Source organism: Styela clava, chromosome 7 (assembly GCF_964204865.1).
Source record: "Styela clava chromosome 7, kaStyClav1.hap1.2, whole genome shotgun sequence".
Classification (NCBI taxonomy): Eukaryota; Metazoa; Chordata; class Ascidiacea; order Stolidobranchia; family Styelidae; genus Styela; species Styela clava.
Window position 1 is genome coordinate 20,886,635 of NC_135256.1, and position 19,405 is coordinate 20,906,039.

The following is a 19,405-nucleotide window of genomic DNA, read 5'->3' on the forward strand; positions in this document are numbered from 1 at the left end:
ATCCACGGACCTTTTGGGGTTCGTGAAGCACTTCGGAGGGTCCGCGAAAGAAATCTGGTATATGGCTCATAGCTTGATAATACAAAAATTAAGTGATTAAATTTCAAATACACATTTGTCGCCTTTTGCTGCTTCGCAATCACTGCCAAAGACACTGATTCTTCACTTACTACGGTATTTCACGATTTCCCATTGTGATGTCACAGAGCTGTCTTGTAAGTAAAACGAAGCAAAGAAATAGGCTAACTTTTTTGAAGCCTCGTTTGCAATCCCATATTGAAAACGAAAGAGCAGCAAAATGCGTAAGTGAAGTAAACCCCAACTGAGTCGTACAGAGGTCAATGAAGCACACAATTTATTGCTATGCCAATGTTCATATATATATTGTAAAGCTGCACGATTGAACCGAATCCAAACAGATATATTGAAATATAAACTTAAATCTTAATACCAGTTACAGGGTTGCAATCCAAATGAGTATGCAACTCAAAAACACGAGAAACATTAAATTCTCAACTCTCGAATGGTGGCCGAAAACACGTCACAAATTCGTTTATACAAAGAAGCATACAGAGTGCAGCCTTTGCTAAGATAAATCACCATCAGGGAAATTGCTGAAATGACCTATTTTCATTGAATTTGAACACACTATTAATACAAAGTGGGTAAATAACATTAAAATCCATAGTTACATTCTACATTCGCTACCGCTTAACCGAAAACATATCCTTGGTTATAAATTTCTACTGAGAAAACTGAATATGAAAAAGGCTGATTCTAACACATGCTGAATAGTTACAATCACAAACCTATGACACAAATGTTATATTATCTTGTAGGTATATAATCAGTGTAGATGCATTGAAAATATTTACATGGCAAATTCACATCCTTCTTTGTGCTGGCCACTCAAGCCAATAAACACCACCAAAATATATTCATGATGATTAATCTCTCCATAGTGATCAATGCAAAAATAATTTAAAAACGCAAGACAAAAAAATAATGACTGCAAGCCAAAATTTGTAACTATACACATGATTAATCGATTATTTTGAAAAGGATATCAATAACTTCATATTAATTGATAACTGAGAATTGAAAATTTGATCTGGAATTGACTTAAGACTAATTTAACTAAGATGAGACGGAAAAACTCTTACAGAAGTCATAGTTTGGTTTACTCTTTTAATTGGCCAATAGTAAATGAAATTTTTCTTTCAAATAAAATGAAGCAAACAAATCGTTGAGAAGCTTGAAATGAGTCACAAAAAACACAGAGATGGATGAAAAAGGAATCTTTGAATTTGATGAGATCTTCCAGATTCAGTTTAGCATACATAATTTATTACCACTGAATCAATGTGATTGCCATTTTTTTAACACGCCAAAGACACTGCGACATATCCTGGAAGTATAATATAAATTTTACCTGGTATGTTATATTAATTTATTCTTGCTTTCCTTCAATCTCCTTTATACGGCGTTCGCATGCTGTTTGAGGGGATTTATTACTTAACCAACGTAAAATTTTTGTAAAGAAACTATGATTGTCTGCATTCAGTTTATGTTTGGCTTCAAACTTTGTTTGCAATTCGGCAATAATATCTTTCTTGAACTTGACAAAAAATTCGAAATTTTCATCCACATTATACACTGGCAAAGCACGTACACGACAATGACTTAGCAGAATTTCAGCAAGAGATTTATGATGCTGTAGAAGATGATCCTCCAGTACATATCCAGTTTGAATAATCTGTGATATTGGCAAAGAAATATACGCCACTAAAAATGGTTTAATATGTGTATATCATGTAGGCTTACCATATTTGTAAAGCAAAAAAACGGGACGGCGCGGATTGGACAAGCCAACGTTGGTTTGATCTAGGGTCTGGGTGATGGGTCGGCAACCTACGGCCCACGGAGTACTATAATCCGACCCACGACGCTTCACTGAATTATAGTAACAAAACAGCTGTTTTGACGATTATATTCTTGGAGTAACAGAATTTATTGTGAGACACGTGTAGACTGAATTATATTAAAATCTAACACAGTGTTTCCCAAACTTTTTAGGCCGAGGACCCACCCCTGTTTGTGAATCCTATTTTTTTTACGGAACCCCATCCAATGCGGATCAATTTATGTGCCTAACCAACGAGGATAAATAATTTTCATCTGAATTTAGAACACAACGACACAAATGACATTAATGCGAAGAATCAATTTGTGACAAGAAAATTAATAGGCCCGACTCTATGGCAACGATTCCATACAGTTTTAAATATGTTTGGCCGAAATAGAACTCATGAAAGTCTGAATTCATACATACTAATGTTAAATATTAGTAGGCTAAGGGCATGCGATAAAATTATGATCTTTTTGCAACTCGATGTCCGGACTGTCGGTACTAATTGAACACGTGGAACTAATTTAATTGTGTATTCTTGGATAGTCTCACACAATTAACTTGGTTTCACGCTTCTTTCTTGCCGCAACGGGGCTCAAATGACCTTGGCAAAGTCGCACAAGTTCTCGTGATAACGCATACAGTCAATTATTATTTCAGACTCTTAATATCGATGCGGACCCCCTGTATTCCCCAGTTTGGGAAACCCTGATCTAACAGGTGTAATATTCACAATTACTCGCTTAATGAGCCTATCATTTGATTATAATTAAACAAATGGCAACTAAACGCAGAAATGTTGATGCTAAGCGCAAAGGGTTCAAGGGCGCCGAAAATTTTCAAATGGAAATTTTTGAGGTGCAATGCAATGAGAAAATAAAATCTACCGTATATTCTATTCGAGAGATGTATCACTGTTTGATTTTTATTATAAAAAGTATCACCCGTTCGGTTTTCAATTTTCTAGAAATATGTGCGGCTCGCCAATAACTTGCAAGTTGCAACCCTTAATTTTGGCCCGCGAGCAACAAAGGGTTGCCGACCCCTGCTCTAGGTAATAGTTTGAACGTTTCCCATACCATTGTGGGCAGATTATGGGCATCAAAATTAGCTGTAAATCTTATTGAAATATCCCGTATTGGTTTTTGCTCCAAATAATGGAAATCATTCAAATCATTAGAAAACTTGCACTTTGTTTCCGGCATTTTGACAGTACAGTTTGGTATTAAATTACCTGATGGCATGGTTCATACTTCATATCATAAATATGACATAACAATTTTTCTCTCTTTCTGAACTAGTGAAGTGAGACGCACATCAGTGGTAAATCGGCTGATTCCGTTAAATAAAAAAATGTTTGGTAATAGTATCAAATAGGAGAATTATTTATGACTGGCGTACTGCAAAACCGGGACAATTAGGTCTATCGCCAGGACGGTGGGAAAACATGCTAAAACCGGGACTGTCTCGGCTAAACCGGGACGTATGGTAAGTCTATGTATATGTGGAGTCTGCGATGGCGTTGAAGACGCTGTTGATCTGGTATTCACTATGGAAATAAATTGTGAGCAAAAGCTGAGATTGATTTAGGAGAGGACAAAATTTGATATCGTAGTCATAAATCAGGGCTATAACAAAGAATCAACTGATCATAAAAGTAGGGAGGGACAAAGAACCCATCATTCAGTTTTTACTTTGCATATTGGTAAAATAGGGTCATTTTTTGAAGGTGATAAACTAGTGGGCGCAACACGTGTTTAGAATAGTATGAACATGTAAATCAGAAAATTCTATGTCTGTGCAGCTAAATCTGTCACTTTCATTTTGATTCATATTTGCCCCTTTTTAAGTTTGAAAAGTAGACAGTTCAAATAACCAAATTTTGTTTTAATGAGTTACATGTAGCCACACATTGATAGGTTCCTCTTGTTTTCGATTCCACTAAGCATTACTATCATATCATTTATTTCATTTTGTGATTCATTGGTAACTACTATAAATACAGATTCGCTGTTATTATATTAAGATGTCAAAAAATGATGGCACAACATTATTTTATAGATTATTAAAGTGAACTTTAACAAAGGGTGAATCTTATGCCTAGCGTCATGACCAATTTATAAGTTTATTGTATACATAATTGCTCCATTTCAAAATACAAAACATTAAATTATCAACTTGTACTGCAGAAACTCCAAATGGCCTCCGAAGTGTTTTTAGCTAGTGGTAATTGGACAGTAGTTCAAAATAGAACCAACAATCACAGAATTTTAATTCAATTTTACCTTATCCATTGTAGTTTCATATTGTTCTTTTACAGTTATTGCGAATTTAGATATATCTGATTCAACGGTTTTCTGTCAAAAAGTTTTGTTGAAAATTTTTATTTAGCAATGAGATTTTACTATGATAGTTAATAAAGTATACAGTTTATATTCAGTATTTTAAGTGACCCACCCACTGGCAGAGAATATATTACCATCAGATATTTGTGAAAGGGTCATTACATAAAAATGCATTTCTAGTTTGAACTGATGACTTGTCAGGAGGACAATGGGGCTTAGAGACGATTATGTTATACGCCAGCAATATTGCAAAATAAGACTGTCAATTTTAAAAAGTTTGAAAGTTAGGAAGAAAATGTGTTGATGAATGGGGTGAATCACACACAATAAATTCTGTTATTAACTGTTAAATAACATGACATTTCAGAATTGATAGAATCATGATGATAGAATTTGTGACAATTTAACAAGTTCTGCACAGTATGCTTGAAAATATTAATTTTCTGCTTGTCCTATACTTCCTGAATCTCTAAGCATATAAATACTCTAACCTGCTACCAATGCATTATATGTATCCTCACAGTAAACATAAGCATGAAATCAACTTGATATGTTCACTTTTGAATATTTTCCCCAGAACATATATTTACCCCAACTTGAAACAGCAGGAGAAGTGGGGCAAGCGGGACAATTTTGCTACTTGCGACAAGTTGGACAAAAACATTTTGAGGCACTGTACACTCTGAAATCTCACCAGTATATGGCACTATTCAAATTTTATTTGGCTGTCTATTCTAAAATATAACACATCAAACATTTGTATGGAGTTATATCTCGCAAATAGGCAAAATATTAATACACTTCACCTTTACTTCCTCATTCTTTGTGGATAAATATTGTTTTTTATCTTTTATTCGGATATTGAGTTTTCCTCTATAAGATACTATCTGTTCACTTCCTTCATTCCACAGTGCCATCAATCCATCAAATCTCTCCAGAGTGTTTTCAATGCTTTGATGTGATTCCTATATATCAAAACAATTTTTAATAATATTTGCTCTAAAGACCATGATCTTAAAAAATGAATAAGTATTTATTACAAATATGCAAAATTATATAGCATATATCATGCATATCAATTCAGCAATAAATAATACTAAAGTTTAAATAAATATAAGTATTATAAGTATGAGCATAAGTTTATTTCGACTCCATAATCAGCAGTAGACGATAAAATAATTTATAAAAACAGAATAAAGAAAACTGATGATAGAATCAAGAAACCTAACGAAACCTCAGTAAGGTTCAATAAGTACAGATTTTAGGTGGGAAGCTATTGATAAAAAAAGTAGTACGTGTTCGCTTACCAATGAAAATTAAAACTAATTAAGGCACGCACGCACACACACACATACAATCATCGAGACATGATAAGGTTGGGAGTGAAAAAAGAGAGACATAAAATCAATTACCGTACTCAGTAAAAAAGAAAAATATACAAAAAAATGAAAAAAAAATGAATAAATCCTCTTGCCACACCAAATTGATAATTTCATGACGATTGACAAATTGGATACAGAATTAGTCAACAAGAGTTATATACTGTGAATAAAAAAAATATTCCACAAAAGATTTCGTCAAGCTAATTATAATTGGATTCACCTAATGCCAAATTGCCCGATCAGAATTACCAAGTTGGATGCATGAAGAGGTGGGCTAGACCTGCTTCAATCACCAGATGGAAGCCAAAACTAGCTAAATTAACGTCCAATTATTTTAAATATTATTAATCAATAAAAGTACCGGTAAATATAATTAAAATTAATTAAGGCGGTATGATACAGAGGTAGCAAAATTGGTCACAGGAATATATAGGTCAGGGTGGTCAAAGGTTGTCGACCTCGCAAGCCACACTATCATTTTTGTATTGTTCGCGGGTCACAATAGTGTCGAGCATAGGTAAACGTTGCAATATAAAACAATCACTTTTATTGTCCAAACACATTGGTCATTATTTGTCATCTATCAAGCTGAAACATGCCAAAACCACCAAAAAACTCACTAAAACGTGTAAAAATTTTACTATATCTACATCTAGTGTAAGATTTCAAAATCTTCTTAACCGAGAAAGTGCCATAAGGCACTGTGGTAAGTAAGCATTGTGGTATTCTTCCTCACATATCCAGTCAAAAATCTGTTTGAATTGGTCAGCTTTCTTTTCAAACTCATATTCACAATATAACAAATAAGTGCAGATCAATTGATTAACGAATTTGAGATACAGGAGGGTAATTACTAAATTTTATGACATATAGGCAGCATTTTTTGTAATACTGTTTAGGCTGGTTGGAAAAAAACACCCGGCAGGAATTATATTGGTCAGCCATTACTTTAATATTTAGTTATCAGGCATAGCCAACCTAGGCTAATAGATTCCTCATTCGTTTCTTAGTTTTCTATGAAGCCTATTTTGTTAGCATATATTCCCGACCAAAAAAATAGAAACCAGTTAACAATTGAGACTTGGCCAAGCACATCATTCAACTCCGCTAGTTGCCTCAGCTAGCCATAACACTAGTCAAATCAGTGACATTAATAATGCAATAACATGTCAAAAGATTTTTCTGGTTATTTTATGACGAAACAACACCGAATGCGCTTCTTTTACACTCGCGCAAATGCAACGCGGGCCACAAAAAATGAAGCGGCGGGCCACATGTGGCTACTTATTACGAATCACTGGTTTTCAACCAGGGTTCTGAGATTAGTTGGTTATTTGTTTTCGGAAGCATGGACTTGATGGTGAACCAATCCGCGGTTACATGAATCACCCTGTGGCGGTGCGGAGTCCAGAAATACTCTCGCACATAACCATCCATGCATGGGATTTGAAACTGCAAACCCATGCACAGTAATCAGAGGTGTGGTGGCGAGCATATCCCTAAGTATGTAAATCCTATCATACATATTTATAGTTTGTACAAATCAGACAATAAATGACAATTAAACTATTGAATAGGGGTTCCTCGAGCCTCTGGAGTGTTTCACTGGACCACAGTTACAGATAGATAAAACCTGGGAAAACATCACCTTAGGTAGTCCATTGTAAAATTTGATACAGTCTCCAATTGGCTTTTGCAAACATTCATCTGACAAGTGAACCTTTTAAACAAATGTTGTTACACACTTGTTTCATTTCATCTTTATAAGATATTCTATGTCCTTGCTCTGAATAAGACTACATAATTATGAAAACCCATGAGTTGTCAGCAGCAACGACATATTGAAGAAAAGGACTTTATCCTTAATTTGACATACAGCCTACTTAGATCTTGAAGTATAGTTAGTTCCAATTTTACCAGCTGTAAAACAATACTACATAGTTATTTAAAGGGATTACAAAGCATATAATTACAATTACAAGCATTAATATTTTAAGTAATTCATGATTATGTTTTCCATAAAATGTTAAAGTAAAACATCTCAACTTGTATACTAAAAAAGTTTATTCAGGCAACATTATTATAAGCTACAAAAATTTGGTACCGAAATATCTTGGGTTATTCTTCTAGGATAGCCAGCATTGAGAATTTCATCAAGTTTTTCACGACTTTTTTAAATTTTATCTTGTCGTTCTTTGATGAGTTTTGAGTATTCATCCATTGATTTCTTTTTTGATGATCTTGTTTTTTCTGTTAATACTGTGTCAACGACGAAAAGATTCTTAATCTGACAAAAAAAATAAATGGCTGTAAAATGGGGATGATATAGGCATCCCAATATATTTCAAGTCAACAAAAAGACTTTGCAATACAGATGAATATTGTGAGCTAATTATATTTGATATTCTTTTTTAAATATGGTGTGGTACAGAGGTTATTAACCTGGGGTAAATTTACCCTTGGAGGGTAAATTTGGTCATTATTAGAGGTGAATTTTGGTATTGTGAAAAAAGATTTAGAATGAACAATTGTTCCGGGTTAAAATTAACAAAGTTCTAATTAAACAAACTTCATAAAAATTGGTAAATTTCAAGTTGATTAAAAAACATGCATGACTATAGAGATTTGAAAAGTGTCATTAGAAGGGTCATTAATTCGTAACATGTTTAGGTTGAAAGTATTTTTTAAATCAGCAGTTGTTTTTATGAGCGGTACTCCAAAACGGCGTAACGCTATCTTGCAGATGTGATGCGTAACATTACATTTTTCGCAGCGAAAGTGTGCATTTTGTAACATTCCTACTGGATAATCTGGAATAGTTCTTGTACCGTTACCAGTGGTATCCCGATATGCCTACAGGTACTGGTGAGTAAGATTTTTTTTATTTATTTTTTTTATCAATTTTTTAATGAAATTTTCAATAAATAAATAAATCACCAATGACTATATTGGGGGTAAATTTTGTAATCTTGTTCGCGAAAGGGGAAATTGAACCGAAAAAGGTTAAGAACCACTGGTCTAGTAAGTAAATCCAGGAGAGCAGGATGGTATAGACCAAAGGTGGTCGAAACATCAATCAAGATTGACCAGCCGATTGCCGCATCTGATGTTGAGTGGACTTGACAAAAACAAGCGCTATTTCAAACCACTATTGAAATAGCCCTTGTTTTTTCATTCTAAGAAAGAGACGACCCTTCCAGCAAATATCTCTACAATTGGTTTAGATATGTTTCAATCTTCCCCGCCAACTTGCAAAATTTTTTGTTTACTATGGTGCGTTAATATGATATTTGTGAAAGTCTTAGCCAAATCAGAATAGCCACTTGGGTGGTAATTGCTCAGTCATATAGGAAACTACTAAACAGCAATTCCATAAATGTCACGGAGTGACATTTCACACATTTAATCAATTTTACTATATCAAGGTCTTGGTGGTTTGCTATTTTTATAATGCCAATTGGTAGCAGTAACACTGATGTATTTACCATAATTCACTTTTCACTTTCAACCAAATATTTTTCAAACGACGAGACAAAATAAGTGATGTCACGGAGTGACAAAAAGTTGAATGCATAAAATGACTGCAATATATCAACCAAATTTCGTCAAAAGCTTCATGACATATCAATTATAATAACTTGTCTCTGTATTCTAGAGATATTAATCTCTACATTTATGCAAAATTTATTGTACAACAAACATTTTTCAGTAAGCAGCCCAATTATACGGCCCAACTAGTCGCATGTCACTCCGTGACGTCACAGAGTGACAAAAATTCCTTATCAATAAAATGGTATTAAGAATGTTGAACAATTAGTTGTATTAGGTCAAAATTGGTTATTTTGGTTGGTTTGAAATTACAAAACATTTAAACAAAAAATTGGGATACATTATATTTTTTTGTTGTTCTGCTTGTGTCTCCCTCATATTAATATGCTGAATGAGTGCACTAACTTTAATAATCTATATAGTTAAGTAAAAAGCTATGTTGCACAGACAACATGAAACAAACATAATTATTCCACTCCTATATATCTGGAATCTTATTGCAGTGACTTGACAAAGTATGGGCAATTCAAAATACAGAATCTGGAGAATCCGTTAATGCAATTCAGTTTAAGAATCTTTGCACCATGCGACGATTTTTGTTATTTGAATATCTAATTTATTAACCATAGAAAAGCATTTTCTTTTGCGTTGAAGTCTCTCTTGTTAGGTATTAATTGCATCTGCTTGCAAAGCACACATAGAAGCAGTGGGCCCCAAACACAGTACTCTTAGTCTGCATATTCAGAACAAGAAGACAGTGATAAATATGTCCCTGCGAAAACTCGTTGTTGCATCATTTTTGCTTTTTCCAGCTTTATGATATAGTTGGCACGTAAAAATAATTATTGGTGACAATGAGTGACGCATTGGCGTTTTCTAATTGGAAGTATCTTCAATTTCTGACAAACATATCATATTTCTTTCACATTTCATGATTTTTCGCATCCTATGAGTTAACCCGATAAATGGATATAAACGAAAATCCAGATGTCGATGATAAAACTTGAGATTTAATATTGTTTGTGAATTATTTGAATTCACTTACGCCTTTTACAAAAATGTCGAATTATATTGCAAAACGATGCATTTTGCCATATTTATTCTGCCATTCCAACAGATTACATATTTTTTCAATTGTAGTCTACAATAAGTTCGTTCATATTGTTTAAAACTGGCACATGTTAGGTCAAATATTTTGGTCATCGATAGTTTTAAAAAGTTGCCATTGGCATTCAAGTTTCATTGTGGGTAAGATCCAAAGTAAGTAGAGGGCAAAGTGGAAGAATTTGCAGTTCAAACCCAATATTATAGTACTTCGCGTACAGAAAAATAATATTTTCCAAAAATGACATACTTATGTCACTCCGTGACGTCACGGAGTGACGAGATCTCTTGAAGTGCTGCCAAAGAACAACAAGCAACCATCAACTGCCAAATTGGTAAATTATTGTGCCCTACCCCCAAAGTGACGTCTCAGTTTTTGAGGCGAATAGTTATTGAAATATATCAGATAATTAAAATAAAGTTGAAAAATTGTCACGGAGTGACAACACAAGGCAAATTCCCATCAGCTCTGTTTAGCCCAGTGTTGCCAATAATGTACAGTGCAATATTTATATTAAGCACTGATATCAGAGGTAAAACTTAACACATACTTTGGTTGAACAAATACATTTTAAGGTAACATAAATAGCATGAGAGTTTATGTTACAAAACTGAAGAAAATTAGGCATAAAATCATCAATTATTCCGCTGAAGAAAAAACAATTATTTTGAGCCGTAAATGTACCTTCTCATGCGTTTTTAAAAACTTCAAGATATGTCCTACACTTTCTGCAGTTCAATATTTCAATTAAGCAAGATATAATTTTTACCAAATTTTCAACTAATTTATGGAATTGCTGTAAAGTAGTACCTGACAAATTAAAAAAGCTGTGTCCCATTTGTTGAGTTTTATTATACTTGTACGAATTTGTTATCGGACATGTCCCACTGTTCTGAGTTAGAGTAGATATATATTGGGTAGAATTGGTTGAAGTACCGGTAAGCATAAGAAGTGGGTTTCATGCTATGTTTGGGGTAAGGATAGATATAAAACTTTGTTGAATATTGTATTATTCATATGGAGTGAGACAATTAAGACAAGAATGAAACAAGTGATACAATTGTGGGACAATTCTACACAAGTGGGGCCTATGTCGACCTCTGATATAGATAGCCTATGTGTACTCCAAAGCTCAATTCCAGAAAAATATGAAACCAAATTCTAGGTTCTAGCCAAACAATATGAGCCAATTAATCCATAATAAAAACAGTACTGCCTGAAGTGCCATCAGTGCTTGGCAAATTTTTCAAGAAAAATTGAGTTTCCCAAAATCATTTTTGAGGTACCTAATTTAAAGATTTATTTATAGCAATTTTTGTGGATGTTATTTGAATAATGCCTAGATATATATATATATATAATGTAACAAAATGACAACACACAAAGTGGAGGAAATTGAAAGTGAGATCAACAATCAACATAGCAATAGCAATGTTCATTGTTAAAAAACAACTTTTATGAATTGTTAAAGCACATTACAATCTATAGGAATAAGGGTTATGTCCAGCACTATATACATTTCATGTACATGTTCTGTTCGCACTTTTTTAATGAAGACGTACAAATATAATTTCATTTTTCAAACTCCAAGTACTTTAAATCCTGACCAGTTTCCCTTTCAACAATAAGCTCACATTGCTATCTATTCCAAATGAAGTTTTATGAACCTAATTCCTTTATTAAAAAGAATTCTGTTCAAGAATGATAGTGTATGAATGTTCCAATGTAATCCGAATATCAAGTACGAACAGTGGTGAGCTGTAGCCGGAATGCACCAGAGTGGCGTTCCGGTTGTTGGACATTTTATTGCATTTGCGTTCCTGTAGTTGATATAGAATTACGGTACAAAAAGTCTAGTTTCTCTGGTAAACATACTTATTAATTTATGTTTTGTTACATCATAATTCGTAATTCTTTTTACATCACATCACGCAAATAATTATTACGTCAGTAACATATAATAGATGTTTCCCCGACATTTGACCCCATGGAAATTCATCCTATACCTTTCTAATAATAACATTTGTATTGAATTGCTATGAATATATTTGTAATTTTACAGACTTATTTCAGATAATTTCTTCATAATTCATTGCAGTTCTTCGACTCTATCTTAGGAAAGACAAAACTTTCTGTACATGTCCGCGCCGTGTTGTATATATTTTATATTTTTGTGAATTAGGTTTGTTCCTGTTGTTACGATTTTTTTAGCTCATCACTAAATACGAACACTCACACATTCAAAATCTTTTTCATACATCTTATAACATTGATCAACGAAGTCTTTGAGTGTCTTCAGTTCAGCATCCTAAAATATAGGCAATATGTTTATAAAAATGAAACTTCACCTAGTCACCATGATAATTTATTTCAAAACTAATTTTCGCATTTAAATTATTATATGTTCTTGAATTATTCACCCATGATAGTATGACAATGATAAAAAAATTCCAAATATCCTGTTTTTGATGAAAAATTATTGCACAAGGTCAATAAGTATTTCAAATTTAAAATGGCATTCGGACATATTTCTGTGTAAATATAAACATGAATTATACAATATTCAATACAATTTTCAATACTAATTTGATGAATTAACAGCCAATGACCAACTCGATCAATTCGTTTACTACTAATACTTCATCAAATGCTCAGTAATCTTTAACATAGGATACCTTGCATTCAGAGGTTTCACGTCTAAATGTGTTCATTGCCTCTAATTCAATCTTCGCATTATCCAGAAGGCTTTTTAATTTTGCTTCGAACTGTCCCGAAAGTTTATTTTCGTTGTTATTTTCCTCAAATTTCTGTAAGCTTTTCATGCGAAACTCATCATGTTTACGTTGCAACTCTTCAGGTTGAAGAAAGAAGTTGACAGCAGAATGAATATCCTATGGCCAAGTGTGATGAAGTTAACAAAAATTTTAAAAATAAAAAATTCTTCCTTTATCATGATGGATAAAAAAAGTTGTACAATGACATAATCTTAGGAAAGCATAAGAATAAGAGAGAAATTTTATTTCTACAAAACGATTTTAAATAAAAGAACAGACAATATTACAGATTTTTATTGAAATGCAGTGCAGTAAATAGTTTATACATTGATTTGTGCAGGTCAGTATGTAAGACCTTTGCAGTTCACCGAGGCTGCTGACCATTTTGTTCACACTGTGATTGAGCTTTCATAACGAATTCATTGGATTGTGACAGTATAAAATTTAAAATATAAGATATTTTTTTTCTCTCTATGATTCGACTCGACCTTATTGTGGAATTTGGAGGGCATGTATAAAATTATAAATTATACTACACTATGATCTAGTACAGTGGTTCCCAAACGGGGATCCGCGGACCTTTTGGGGTCCGTGAAGCACTTTCGGAGGGTCCGCGAAACAAATCTGTAATAAGGCCGATTTCACTAACTGCAGTCTTGCAGAGCTGTAGCTGACGCTGTGCTTTTACACGTTTACTAAATATCGAAACAGATTTGGTCTTACTACTTACTGAATAGAGCGCAGAAGAGCGTGAAGCAGCGCAAAAGATAGGGAAACAACGCAGAAGAGCGAGAAACATTGCAGAAGAGAGGGAAACATTTTTCTTTTATTATTTAGTAGCGTCTGTGAAATTTTAAACAATTTGATGGAAAACAGTAGACAGTAGTAGGAAATGATTACGAGTTTATATCAGTAATCTTCAACATCTTTAAATAACCTAACATGACGCAATATGAGCACACCAATAAGCAAAATCAAAGAAATTTCGGAGCTCCAGAAGTATGTGCACCAATATGGCGCAATACCTGAACACAGTATGTGTACCAGGTTAGGGTGCATCATGTTGGGTTATTTGAAGATGTTGAAGATTACTGATATAAAATCAGGATCCTTTCTTAGTACCACTGTATACTGTTTCCCATCAAATTGTTTAAAATTTCACGGACGCTAATAAATAATGAAAGAAAAATGTTTCCCTTTCTTCTGCGCTGTTTCGCGTTCTTCTGCTCTTTTCGCGCTTTTCATGCTCTATTCAGTAAGTAGTAAGACCACTTCATATTCTTTTGTTCGTTTCATTTTTGTGCGCATTGATTTTTTGTTGAGATCTTTTAATGTTTTGTTTTAGTGCAAAAGGCCGGAGATCATTAAAAAAATTGCAAGGGGTTCGTCATTTTTTCAAAAAGTTTGGGAACCACTGATCTAGTTCAATAGTGGTCACTTCCACAGAACCTGACACGATAAAAAAAATGAAAGTCTAGAAAGTGTATTAAATTAGCTTCCCAACTAACCATACAAGTTGTATGAGGATGAATGGTAAAAGAAGCTGTAACTGGGACATGATCAACATTCGAAGCTGAACAAGGCAATGAATGTTGCAATGACGATCGTTTTGCTCATTGTTAGTGCACGAATTTCCTACTCAAATAATAATCTACTATGATGAAGTCATTCTAAATTCTAATTTAATAGTCCAGATATGAAATGGAAAGGACTAACATATGATTACCTGATGGTGGAGGAAGCCATATCCGACCAGCGGGTGGAGAACCCTACGACAGCGAGGAGTCCAGCAATCCTTTCACACACAATCATCCTCGTAATTCTATCATTAAAAAACATTGAAAAAAATTTCTCTATTCATTATTATTCTTACCGTCAACATATTCTCGCGATAGGCTTGTACAATCCCTTGTATTTCATACCGTAAGTTGCTTTCAATGGTTTTCTTAATAAAAAAATGAATTAGATAAAATAGATAGAATTACATATAATGAAAAATGTTTCTTGGGTGTTATACAATCAAACTACATACACTACGAAAGCTTGCCAATTAAATTTCTTGTCCAAAATATCGCATTTCACTTTTTGTAATTTCGAGTCCTATTTTTTCGATATTACTACAAGTTTTCGCCTTATTCCAGCTGTTACCTGCTAAAAGAGTTCAAGTAATAATAAATCTATATATAGTTCTAGGCACATTAGTGATTCTCTTAATATTTTTTTATTGTGGTTTTTTAAACTTGTATCAACATTCATTTCGTTCATAATTCAACATTTAAATTTCTTTTTTTCAAATTTAATATATACCGGTAAGTCAAACATGTTCTTACTATATGTTTTGCATTTCTATCCTTGTATTTGTTGAAAAGACCTTCCACATTATTCAAAATACATTCCTTCAATTTCTGTTTGTCAGTTTTATCTGTTCCTATTATTCTTTTTTTCTTTTCATCAAAAGTTGCCATAGTTGTTGTTACAGCATCCTCATGAATCCTCATAATTTCCTCCTCGGTAATAGGTTCATCACCTATATTCTGATAAACCAGTATTATGAATTATCAGAACAAAATTTTTCTAAAGAACGAAATCAAATATTAATATAGTGTTCAATTATAAATGATTGGACCAGGAAGTGGTCCCTAATAACTGTCTTTTTCTGTATTGGTCTTTGCTTCTAAAATGCCTGCATCTCTGGCAACCCTTGAATAAAACCAACAAACCTGAATATGTTGGGGTCACAGCTTAAAGAGGAATTTAAACCTCTGATATCTGTGAAAGTTCCAGTCCTTTTACATTTTTTTTTTATATAAACAAACATTATACGCATACTTTAATAGTCCTCTTAACGTTCATATAATTAATTATTTTTAAAACATAATTGGTAGAATATGCGATAAATTATTAAAATTGATAAATTATATTTTTACGAGGGAGTTGAGCAAATACCAACCAAACCTCACCCTTTCGAAAAATGTGAAATATATGGTTACTTTACTGTTCCAGAGATACTAATTTGAATGATGGCACGTCCAAAAACCTCATCTCACAGAATCAGCAAATATTAAATAATAATCCGTATCTCTTTTATAAGACTTAGCATTATATTGGTGTATTGTTTACACATTCTTGAAATTTACATATCAATAAAAGTGAACATACTTCAGTCATGTTTTTCAGTTTAAGTCGTCCAGTCTTTTGTAGTGCGATAACGAAACCATTGGCCATGTCTATCCAATACCTGCCACTGCGAATACTTCCACCGATTCTAAATGGCTTAATTGTTGTTGGATTTAAAACTTTGCTGATAAGCGGTAGAAGCTGATTGACAAAGGATGTCTCTATTTCTAAAAATGCAAGGTTAATATTGTTGTTCAATGTTTTCTGGCACAGAGTGGACCTATAGATCGTTTTGATAAATTGCTGTTGTTGGTACTTTTCTTCCTCTTGGTGTGAAAAAATGCTTTTATCTTTAATAACTACTGGACCAATTGCTTTGAAATATAGACTGTTGTTGTCGCTAGAAGCCTATTACTTTTATTTATTCCTAACATTCCTATGAAACTTATGATATCAGCTATTTCATTCAAAATCATCATGTCACAATCATGTCAATACAACAAAGATAGCCTTCTATAGCGAGTTTATTGTCGCATACGCCATTACAAGCAATCATGGCAAGCTTTGTTACGTGGAAGTGATGTAATTTTTTGATGACATAGACAAATGCGAATCAAGAATGTTTCATGCAAAAATTGTTATGCCACAATCACTAGAAGTACTTACTAGAAGGGTATGAAATTACACTAGACCCACATGTACGGTAGACGTTCAATAGATCCAGCATGATTCTGGATATGGTTTTGCGGAAATTGTGGGTAAAATTTTCAGTTCTGGCCTTTTCAACCATATATATTTGAGCCTGACTCTCTTGTTATAGAAAAGATCTATAGTAAATTTGGGTCATTTGATAGTTTTTTTTTCTATAAATTGCTCTAAATTTATTATGTTTAAATAGTAAAAAATCTTTCATGTCTACTCACCTTTGATTTTTCCCTCCTTTGATCGTATTACAGACATTCCTGGATGAGGCAAGATGAAGCAACGTATATTTGAATCACTTTTTTTCATATGGTCTTTTAGCACTTTATTTTTACCCACTTGCTTTTCCATATGTTTATGCCCTTTGTCCCATCCATATTCATCATCATTTTCCCAGTCTCTCACAACTAATGTCAAATCCTATTAATGATTAATGGTTTTTTAATTTTATAGGCCTTTAGACTATAGTCATAAATGTAAATCCAAACATGATGATTTCCTAGCATGATACACATAACATATCCTATAATTCAACACACTGTTAATGTAGAAATGTAAAACTGTAATAATCAATTACCATCAAATAATCAGCATTTTAACAATGCTTATTTTATTCAGCGAATGAAAATTCAAGTTCACAGACACATTTTATTCTTATTCAATTCAAAGTAAACCACAAACCTGAAAACTGTTTTCTAGTTCAGTGTCATCATCTTCCCAATGTTCCTGATATAATTTTGTGTGATCGGTGAAATGCTAAAATCAATTTTCAATATCAAAAAATCATGTATTTCGAGTTAAGTTTAAAAATTTCATCCAATATAATAATTTTAATAATAATAATAATAATAATTGTTTATGAAGGCATATTAGGAAATAATTACATTGCCATACAGTAAGATTCAAGACCTTCTGGAACATCACTAAATATTGAAATATCCTAATCAGATAGCATTTCGAGGTAGTACTCTATTCTATACTATACCAGAAGTAAAGATGTATAAAAGAGGCATTTTTATTTTCAAGCAGAGGTTGTTGCTTCAAGAAACAGTTGTTAGTAAGTATGTGCTTATTGTAAATTATATATTATTACAGTTTTGATCTCTTACCATAATTTTTCATAATTGAACATAGTTCAGAACTCTGAATAAAACGCATTAAATACATCTTATTACGATATTAATAAAATGAAATTAGCCGGGCCAAAAAAAAAATGGGCCTTTGCCCATTTGTATGTTTGTAATAAAAATCTACTTAAAGAATTTTTGACAGCAGAGTTGAAAAGTTGTTTTATACAGAAATTAAATAGTCTAGCACACTTGGCCATCAAACTTACAGTTCCTATTTCAGGCACATCAACTGTATAAGCTTGATTCCACAACCATATTCCTTTTGTAACAGAGTCTTCCCCGCGTTTCCATTTGAAGCATTCTTTGATTCGAAATTCATCATATTTTTCCCAGTCAAATTCGACATTCCGAAAAAGTAAACATTGATTCATGTCATACACCCTGTTTCAATTGGTAAATCAGTCTTGTGTTTCAAAACCAAATTGATTTTCTATATTTATTCATTAAAATCTAGTAAAAATATTCAAAAGTAACCAAACAAACAAAGTATTCAGTAAAAACCACATTATAAGTAAGCCACATGTTTCAAGAAGAATTTTTCAAATATTTTATAACCGATACTGAAAACAACAAGTGTTAATTTTGTCTTGGTTTAACTTACACCACCATGCTTTAGATATGTCGCAAAAAAATTCATCAGGAATGACTTTCCAATCCTTCTTTTTCCAGCTACTGTTAGAATAAATACTGGTTAGTCCATTAGATCATATTTTGATAATAACTGCTGAACAGCTTCATTGTCAAAAGCCCATTCTCCATTGCCTATTTTCTTTACAAGCTCAATTGGTCCTTCAACTAAACAATAACAATGAAATATCACAGAAGCCCACTAAATCAGGATAAATAAGAAGACGTCAGAATCTCTCAAGAACAAATTAATGAACTGAATAAATATCTTGTAGATTGTTAACAAATAGCATGAATCACAAATAAAAAAAAAATATTGATATTGAACATCTGTTGCTATATTTTGGTTGATATTTCAAAGATGGTGATTTAGGTTAAGTCACTTTTAATTGATAATTGATGAACATCTATTCGTCGTTCACTTAATATCACACATGATGTTTGATCAAATCATTTGTCCCTAATGTGGTTGAGTGAAATATTCGGTTGAAACTAAAATATATTCTTCAAATGCGATATATTGGTAAATCAGGGATGACCAAAATCGAATATTTTACTATTTTGAATACATTCTGAGAAACATTTGCAAATATGAAATATCGAATAAATTTTAAATTATTGGAGCGTTCATTGATAAAATTACTTAATCACTATGTCTTCATGTTGATCACATCTAGATCGACAAAAATATAAAAGGTCATTGTTTTTTTTGTGTGTGTTGTTCCTTACCAGTTTATATATTTTATGTTTTGTTCTACTTGTCTG

At 32.8% G+C, this 19,405-nt stretch overlaps 1 protein-coding gene across 1 annotated transcript; it reads right to left on the reverse strand.

The window, feature by feature from the left end:
* Positions 1-1,618: 1,618 nt before the first annotated feature.
* LOC120328718 (uncharacterized) lies at positions 1,619-18,545 on the reverse strand. Its single transcript, XM_078114804.1, has 11 exons — positions 18,220-18,545; positions 17,565-17,639; positions 17,105-17,303; positions 16,224-16,408; positions 15,395-15,598; positions 14,938-15,009; positions 12,966-13,181; positions 12,527-12,598; positions 7,741-7,923; positions 5,061-7,556; positions 1,619-4,266 (listed from the first exon to the last, which is right to left on the reverse strand). Exons 1-9 carry the CDS (start codon positions 18,382-18,384, stop codon positions 7,810-7,812), a joined length of 1,302 nt encoding a protein of 433 aa, XP_077970930.1. The 5' UTR covers positions 18,385-18,545; the 3' UTR covers positions 1,619-4,266; positions 5,061-7,556; positions 7,741-7,809.
* Between the last annotated feature and the right edge of the window lie 860 nt (positions 18,546-19,405).

Coding starts and splice junctions, on each gene's coding strand:
- LOC120328718 (XM_078114804.1), bottom strand. CDS start 18,384: ATGAATCAATGTTTACTTTTTCGGAATGTCGAATTTGACTGGGAAAAA. Junction 17,304..17,564: donor AACTAGAAAACAGTTTTCAG/GTTTGTGGTTTA, acceptor AATCATTAATAG/GATTTGACATTAGTTGTGAG. Junction 13,182..14,937: donor ATCGCGAGAATATGTTGACG/GTAAGAATAATA, acceptor ACTTGGCCATAG/GATATTCATTCTGCTGTCAA.